Here is a 9009-nt window from a genome sequence, read left to right as displayed (position 1 = left end):
TTGGGTTCATAGTTCTCACATGCTGATTCCTGGTTTATTTTTCTCAGTATTCGTTAAATCACTTTCTTACGTACAAAAAGTTACTCCAAACAGGCAGTTTGCTTTGGAAACAAATGAACACTTTCAGGTCTCTTGGTATCTTGTGATACAATTCATTTGTAACTGTACTTTGGAGTATGGAAATATTTAGGAAAATTAGTAAACTAGAGAAGATGTGCATAATTTGACTCAGGGAATCACTCGCATTTTTACTTCTTTGTAGCCCTGAAATCACTGGAAGGGGCATTAAGCAGAAAGAGAGGAGAGAGACGGTGTTGAAGAGGATGAGTTGGAGGTGGTGGGGGAGAAGCTGGGCGCCTTGAAAGCCCAAATTGGTTTCAGACTGTGACTCCTGCCATCCGCAGAGGTCTGAGGTCTTTGTAGAGGGCTGACCGATGGTAGCTGACGTCTTGTGATGGCCACATCAGGCTCTGAGATTGACTGATCAGTCAGGCAGTTTGGATATGGGCCACTGGCTCAGAAATTGCACAAAGGACGATGGCAGCAGTGAGTAGTGTGGATTTCATAAGGTTTTATAATTCTCTTGAAACACTCATCTTGGCTCTCCGTGCAGCCTTTAACTGAATACCACTGTATTCCACCTGAAGGAAACAGAAGAGGGAGAGGGAGAGGAATCCCTTGGGAGGTGCACCCTACCTGGCCTCAGATGCTTCAGATAACTAACAGGTTAAAAAAACACAGACAAAGCAAAAACTCTGGGGTTATTGAGATAAAATCATCTTGCCTTTAAGAACTCCCACCTAAAAGCATTCTAGTTGGGTACACTGCAATACACAAACTTGGAAATTGTAAAACAAAAGAGCTGTCAAAATCAGATGATAAAGGCCATGCAATTGCCGTTGACTGTGTAGAACTTTCTGAACTGTTAGCTGTTCGGAAGCTTCCTAATATCATCCCCCAGTTTTACCCAGGTCGTGAGTTATTCAAAGGGCGGAATCCACAGAAGGATCATTAGATGTGGAAGTGCTTCTCAGAAATGGATGCGTGTCCTTGGCCTCACTTAATTTCCCCCCTGATTCCAGAAGTAATGCATGTTCACTGCAGAAAAATGTGAAAAATACACAAAAGTGCAAAGTGATGGTAACGTCCTGTAATCCTGCCATCCCCAGCTTCAGTTGTATGGGGGAGAACACAAAAGAGCAGGTCCCCAGAGGTAGCACAACGGATGAAGCTTGAGAAAACAGTAGTCTCTCAATTGGGGGCAGTTTTGCTCCCCGACTCCCAGGATGTTAGATTATGCCCAGAGACATTTTTGTTGTTACAACTTGGAAGATATTACTGCGTGTAGTGGATAGACGCCAGGGATGTGCTAACTATCCTACAATACACAAGATAGCGCTGCGTGACAAAGAATTATCCTGCCAAAGTGTCAATAGTGTTAAAGATGAGAAACCCTGTTGACAAAACTATCAAAAGCATAAGTTCCAGTCCTGTTTGTTTCACATCGGTGTGAGATGGCAACATTTACAAGTTAGGAAACTGCTCTTCCCACAATGTTGTAGTCATTCTAGGTCCTCAAGCTTCCAAGAACTACTGTCAAAATTTTGCTATATAAGCTTCTAGGCTCTTTCTTATGTGCAGAGCCCTTTGATACTTGTTTTGATGTCAAGCTGACCAGATGACTATCTGTCCACGTTCAGGACGAAAAGAGCAATGACCGAGAGCCAACATCTCATGGCTCCAGGCACCTTTCCCCTTCAATCAGGAAGGGGCTCTGCCTGGCAGAGGTGCAAGTCAGGGGGAACTTGGGCCTTAGAGAGGGCACTGAGGCTAGACAGGTTGAACAAAGCTCAAGTAACCCTCTTAATACCAAACTCCATCAGACACAATCCCCGAATTCTCTTCCTCTCTCCCGACAAACTTTGATCTCCTCTGACTTTTGTTCTCCCCATCCCATTCCATAGAGAAATTTAGAGTTTCGCTTTGTGCAGATTTTTATTCATAAGTGGTATACTATACATACTGCTTTGTAATTGACTTTTTTTCTGCTCAATGATGTTTTATAGATTTTCCCATGTTAACAAAGGGATCTAGTTCATTCTAAGTGTTGCAGTGTTCCATGGCCTGAATGTATCATAGTTTAACAGTCGCCTATAGACAGACGTATGGGTTATTTCTGTTACTTTACTATTAAACATAATGCTGCAGTGAGAACTTTCACACATGCCTTCGTGTGATACATGTAAACACTTCTCTGCAGTAGAAACCAAGAAATAGAATCACTTTGTCAAAGGCTGTGCTCTTTAAAATTTTAACAGAAATTAACGTACTGTCTGAAAAAATGCTGAACCAACCTAAACTGTCATTGGAAATGGGTGAGCGCTCTCATTTCCCCAATACTGTCACTAGCCCTTGATATTATAAAACTTCTGTAATTTTTACCAATCTGAGGGGTTAAAAATATTATATTATTTCTGTAATTTGCATTTCTTTGATATTTACTGATGGATTGAGCAACTTTTTATGTTTTTAGGTTAGGTGATTTATATTTCCTCTTCTTTTTTTTTCTTTTTTCTTTTTGCTGAGGAAGATTTGTCCTGAGCTAACAGCTGTCACCAATCTTCCTCTTTTTTTGCTTGAGGAAGATTAGCCCTGAGCTAACATCTGTGCCAATCTTGCTCTATTTTGTATATGGATTGCTGCCACAGCATGGCTCATGAGTGGTGTAGGTCCACACCTGGGATCTGAGCCATGAACTCTGGGCTGCCGAAGCAGAGCGTGTGGAACTTGAACCACTCGGCCATAGGGCTGGCTGCCTATATTTCCTCTTTGGAAAGTTGCCTTTATATTCCTTCAATAAGTTTTTTTGTTTTTCGATTATTGGTCACTTTTTTTTTTTTTTGATGAGGAAGATTGGCCCTGAGCTAACATCTGTGCCCATCTTCCTCTATTTTGTATGTGGGATGCTGCCACAGCATGGCTTGATGAGTGGTGTGTAGGTCTGTGCCTGAGATCTGAACCTGCTAACCCCGGTCCACTGAAGTGGAGCGCGCAAACCTAACCATTATGCCACTGGGCCGGCCCCTGTTGGTCATTTTAAAAATTACTTTTTAGAAATTCTTTATTTATCCTGGATAGATATTAATATTTTTTTTCCTGTTATTTATATTCTAACTATTTTCACTCGGTTTATTCTTTATTTTTTAAATTTTGGGGTAATCATTCATTTTTTTTTTTTTTTTGTGAGGAGATCAGCCCTGTGCTAACATCCGCCAATCCTCCTCTTTTTTTGCCGAGGAAGACGACCCTGGGCTAACATCCGTGCCCATCCTCCTCCACTTTATATGGGACGCCGCCACAGCATGGCTTGCCAAAGCAGTGCGTCAGTGCGCGCCCGGGATCTGAACCAGCGAACCCCGGGCCGCCGCAGCGGAGCGCACGCACCCAACCGCTTGCGCCACTGGGCCGGCCCCAGGGGTAATCATTCATTTTATAAGCTGACTAGATGACTAAATATTGATATATTTAAAATATTTTATTTTTTAATTTAATTAAAGTAAAATTTGAAATATATTTAAAATATTGATATATTCAAATTTGTTTTTTGTGGGGAGATCAGCTCTGTGCTAACATCTGCCAATCCTCCTCTTTTTTTTGCTGAGGAAGACTGGCCCTGGGCTAACATCCGTGCCCATCTTCCTCTACTTTATATGGGATGCCGCCACAGCATGGCTTGCCAAGCAGTGCGTAGGTGCGCGGCCGGGATCCGAACTGGCGAACCCAAGGCCCCTGCAGTGGAGCGCTCGCACTTAACCGCTTGCGCCACCGGGCCGGCCCCCGATATATTCAAATTTATCTATCAATTTTTTTACAACTTTTGCCTTTTCGATACTAAAGAGGCCTCCTCTTTTTCAAGCTTAAAATATGTTTTCTGGGCTGGCCCAGTGGCCTAATGGTTAACTTAGGCACACTCTGCTTTGGCAGCCCAGGTTTGGTTCCAAGGCACAGACCTCTACCTCTTGTCAGCTGTGCTGTGGCAGTGGCCCACATACAAAATAGAGGAAGATTGGCCGCAGATGTTAGCTCAGGGTAAATCTTCCTCAGCAAAAAAAAAAATAAATAAATAAAATTATGTTTTCCAATATTTTCTTCTGATGTCTTCATCGTTTGGATTTTTACGTTTAAACTCTTTAATCCATGCAGACAAGGCTGACTTCTTGGGCATGCAACCTGAGCAGTTCCACAGGGCTCTGCACTTAGAAGGGCCCAGCAAAGTTTGTATTGATTTTTTCTGAGGATGTGAGGGGTGTGAATGAGGCGGAATATAGATTCATTAGGAATGTGCGCTCTGGAGTGAAAGTACTTGCATTTAAATCTTGGCTCCAACACTTATTAGCTGTGTAACATCATGCAAATTTCTTAATCTTTCTATACCTCAGACTTCTCATCTTTAAAATGGGGATAGCGACAAGATCCAGCACACATTATGGTTTTGTTGGTGTAATGTGATCCAGGTAAAGCCCTTAGGATAGCATCTGGCATGTAGTAAATGTTCCACGAAGGTTTGCTGTTATATAAGGATTTTGCCTGTGCTCATTTTAAATAAGTTTTTTTTTTTTTAAGTGGGAAGACTTACCTTTAATGTGGATCTCTTTTATACAATACTGACCAGGTTTTGTTATGCAGGTTCCGTAGTCTAAAAGACATCCATGGAAGGGGATGGAGAGGTTGCACGATCTGCAAATCACCCCTCCAGCATCTCCAAGTACAGGAGAGAAAAAATAAGGGGAAAATAGAGATGGAGGCAGAGAGAGAAAAAAAGAGGAAGAGGGAGAGACCCAAAAATAAAGCAGTGATTTTCAACTTTAAAAAGTAAGTACTATTTTTAAAATTCTAAAAACTCACATAAATTAAAATTATTTTTATTTTGAGAGTGGTTGAAATTTCAAAGCATATGTTACATTCGTGGATTGGAAGCACCCTGAACTGATACTAATTAGAAGTGAGGCCAGGTGGTCCAAACAAGTTAGCTGGTTAAAATTTATTCAGTTCCTCAGTGCTTAATTAAATCAAAACACAGTTTTTTAGCCAGAAAATTTAATTTCAGCCATATATTCTCTATTAGGCCTTCATTTCAATGTCTAAAGTAGCACATTATATATAGTAGGTTTTCTGAATATCTTTTGCTCGGTTAATGTTTACATATTGGTTATCTTCAAACTCAAATTCAGTGGTTCAAAGTGTTATTCATTTTGGTTATGTAAAAATAGCCCAGAGATTCATGAACTTAGTCAACACAGATAGGATTGGAAGATGTTATCTAGAAGATCTGTTTCCAAATTTGACTCTGCATCAGATTTACTTAAGCAGTTAAAACAAACATGGATTCCTGGAGGGCCCTCACCACCCTCCCCCACCCCCAACCCACAGACTTGAGTTAGAATCTGTAGGTGGTGGGGCCCAAGAATTGATATTTTAGATTTGCAGAAACAGCAGAGGGCATGTGATTTGGTTACAGATATCTGGACCAGTTTTTGAGAATCAGTGGTTCTCTGGAATTTAGGAATCCCCTTTATGATAACTCCTGCAGGGAGCCTGGGCTAGTGATGGAGAGGTCATCACTACTAAAAACAGCTCAGATTGTTAAAAGATTATCTGAAATTCAGCCAAAATTTGTCTTAGTGTTCATACTTCCCATCTTTTAATAGATGAAGATGATTGCCATGTCACTCCTATGCACTGGTAACCCCAAAGAAGAGTTTACTAGACATTTTGTGCAATGTATTTTATATCTCCCTCTGCCACATTGAGGGTTAGAAGAGATCCCTTTTAATAGAAAATAGTCTGGCTGATGAGGCTAATTAACCTCTGTTGACTATTCTCCCCAGATTCAACCTCATCTAAAGACACTTTGGAAATTTCACATTGGTTCTATTACTGAGTGTGACAGACTTACACTCCATAATCAATGATCAATCAACAAATATGTTTTAAGAATTAAGCTTATGCCAAGGACTCTGCTAGGCAATTTACATGCATTAGCCCAATAATTTCCCGCAATAAACCTTTGAGGCAGGTATTATAGTTGTCCACATTTCACATAAAGAAAATTGAGGCATCAAGATTTTAAGCAGCTTGCTCAAGTGGCAGAGACAGGAGTCTGAAAAGGTCTGTGGGTATCCAGACCTTGGTATGCCCTCGTTCACCACGTCACTGGAGCTGCCTACCTTTTGCGTATCCTAAACCTTCTGATGTCGCCCTCTTCTTGCTGCAGATTTGGACTCGTCCTAGATTCAGGGTCAGTTGCCTACAGAATACTACGGCTGCTTGTTTCTTCAAGTCACCCCTGAGTGAGTTTTCCTCTTGGACTTATGTTTCTCAGTCTTGCAACTTGCCCTTAGAGATCCACTGCATGGCTCAGACCTTTGGTGCCAGTGGTAAGTGAAGAGCTTACATGAGACCAGATCTTTCTCTGCCTTGCCTAAGGCCCCTGGACTGTTTTCCTGGGTGAGATCTGCTCTAGCTTCTTTCTCTCCCTCTCAGATGGTCCCTACTCCTTCTGATTCCACACCCAATATCCATAGCCTTCTGCGTAAAACCTTGGCTCTGACATTCTTTACTACGACTGAAGATGATGCCTTAACTTTGAGGCTTTTTGCTGACTGTAGTGTTCAATTGCCTGAGTACTTATTATGTTCATGGATCCCATTTCATTTCTTCCAGTCTCTTTTTGTCTGAAAATTTGTTGTTGGTTTTATTAACATAACTAACACATGATATATTCCAATTTGACAACTAAATTTAAAGCTTCAGGTTGTATGTAAAATGAATAGTTCTCTTACATGATTAATTCTGAAGTACGCTATTCTATTTTATGACTATTTATTACTGGGGAACATCCAACAGATTATATACATAATTACTTAACTGCATATTATAAATCATATATATAGTTAAACAAATATTATAAATCATGATGATGGTGATCTTTTTTTAATAACCACCTCTTACATCATGGGCACGCTTTACTTCAAAACTTCTCTTTATACTGAATTTTCTTCTTTTACCCTCACATCTTTCTTGCGTGTCCAACAAAATTAATGCAGGCCCCTCCCTGAATCATTTTTTCATGATAGCCTAGACACTGAAGATGCTCTCTTGTGATTTTTCACCTATTCGTATACTCCCCTCCACATTCTCTACTGGAGAGAAGTGTAAGGACTTACTCCCCAGCACTAGACTACCAGGGAGCTTCAGAGAAGTGTAAGGACTTAAAACGCAGCAGAGACCCCACCTGTGCAGTTTGCGTTTCTCATTTCTTGCTGCCTTCTCTGCAACGGGTAATCAGAACTCTATTGTGTGCCGTATTTAGCAATGAGGGTAGTGTGGGAAGCAGAGGCTGCAAACGGTGGTCAGGGGGCCAATTCTGGTTTGTTTAACTTGCAGAGAACTTTCAAAAATTATATTAGTTGTCAACATTTAAAAGTTGGGAGAATTTTCCTACAAACGAATTTCTGGCTTCTCTTGAAGAATCAGAAGATTTGGCAATGTTGGGCTCTCCTTTCTCCATGGCAGCAAACATCTGTAACTTGGTATCAGCTGCCCCCCTTGATTTATTGCTGGCTGGCTTCCCCTATTTATGTTTTCTGGTCAAAAACTTTAGGCATTTGAGTTGGTGACCCCAGTATTTGCTAAGAAAAGTCTCTAAGTCCCAATAATAGAATTTTATTTATCTCTGGGATGCCTCATAGAAGTCTTCCTACTGACGTGTGGTCTCCAGACCAACAGCATCAGCATCACTTGGAAGCTTTTTGGAAATGCACACTCTCAGGCCCCACCCCAGACCTGCAGAATCAGAAGCTGCATCTTAAGTAGATCCCCAGTCAACTCATGTACCTTAAATCTCCTGACTCTAGGAGACCCTGCCCTGTTAACCCCTGGGTTCAGCCTAGAGCAGCTGTCTTCATTACCATCTCACCATTTCACTGAGAGGGAGAGTTCCCTTGGTGGTGCTTGAATGTGCCTGTTGGAGATACTGCCTTCCTGAACATCCACCTAGTTTGATGGGCCTTAAGAATTCTGTAAAAGGACTTGAAAACTCTGTGTTATCTCCTTTGAGTAGTTCTTTTGTAAATGAAGGAATGTTGGATCGAGTGGTAGTGGAGAAGGGCACACATAACAGGAAAAGTGCTAGTAGGCCCCTATCTATACTTTTGTTCTAATTAGTTCACTTTCTTTGCTATATTTATAAGGGCTTTCAGCCTAATTTGATTAGTTCCAACTTAGTGACACTAATAGCAACATGTGGGCCACCAGCTACCAGCTCAGTTTTCTCATCTATAAAATGGTAAATAACAGCATTACTTGTAGCGTTGTCATGAGGATTCACTGAATTAATACAAATGAAAAGTTTACACCGGTACCTGGTATATGATAAGTACTCAATAAATGTTAGCTCTTATTATCTAAGTGCTTACTCAGGCCTTGTTATAAGCACCTTAATTACGTACCTTATTTAAGACCACTCTCCACTTATATTGTAATTCTGCAATTTCTTAAGTAACTTCCCTCTTTTTGATTTATGCTTTCTTAACGACTTACCACCTACAAGGCAGAATAAGATAAAAACACCACCGAAGACGATACTTCTCATTCTTAGATTTCTAGCCAAAAAAGAAGATGGAAGGAAAGACACATCCCACCATTAAATCTTTCCTGGGGAAATAATAGTTACACATTTATGTTAGCTGTTATAAAAAGGGAAATGACTGGTTAAATTTCACTTATTTCATTAAGAAAATATAAATAAATTTATTTTGTGAAGAAGGAAAAATAAGATACCTGTCTTTATCGAAAATTCACCATAAAACTTCTCCTAGTTCCAGAATATTTTAAGTTTAGGTGTCTTCTTATTACTAAATATCATCCCCACCTTTCCTTTTTTTCCTGAATTATAATTGTTTTATGCAAAAATGTGAAGTTAGACAGATGATGTTTCTAGAACAATAT

At 40.4% G+C, this 9009-nt stretch overlaps 1 protein-coding gene across 1 annotated transcript; it reads right to left on the bottom strand.

Moving 5' to 3' along the window:
• Positions 1-516: 516 nt before the first annotated feature.
• On the bottom strand, positions 517-8653 carry C22H9orf57 (chromosome 22 C9orf57 homolog). The gene is made up of 3 exons (XM_058565373.1): positions 8602-8653; positions 4637-4759; positions 517-641 (listed from the first exon to the last, which is right to left on the bottom strand). Exons 1-3 carry the CDS (start codon positions 8651-8653, stop codon positions 517-519), a joined length of 300 nt encoding a protein of 99 aa, XP_058421356.1.
• Positions 8654-9009: the final 356 nt, after the last annotated feature.

The sequence above is a fragment of the Diceros bicornis genome, chromosome 22, assembly GCF_020826845.1.
Source record: "Diceros bicornis minor isolate mBicDic1 chromosome 22, mDicBic1.mat.cur, whole genome shotgun sequence".
In the NCBI taxonomy this organism is placed as follows: Eukaryota; Metazoa; Chordata; class Mammalia; order Perissodactyla; family Rhinocerotidae; genus Diceros; species Diceros bicornis.
This window is presented reverse-complemented; position numbering and strand designations above follow the sequence as displayed.

Coding starts and splice junctions, on each gene's coding strand:
- C22H9orf57 (XM_058565373.1), bottom strand. CDS start 8,653: ATGAGAAGTATCGTCTTCGGTGGTGTTTTTATCTTATTCTGCCTTGTA. Junction 4,760..8,601: donor CTTATTCTGCCTTGTAGGTG/GTAAGTCGTTAA, acceptor CTGTACTTGGAG/ATGCTGGAGGGGTGATTTGC. Junction 642..4,636: donor AAAAGAGATCCACATTAAAG/GTAAGTCTTCCC, acceptor TGTTTCCTTCAG/GTGGAATACAGTGGTATTCA.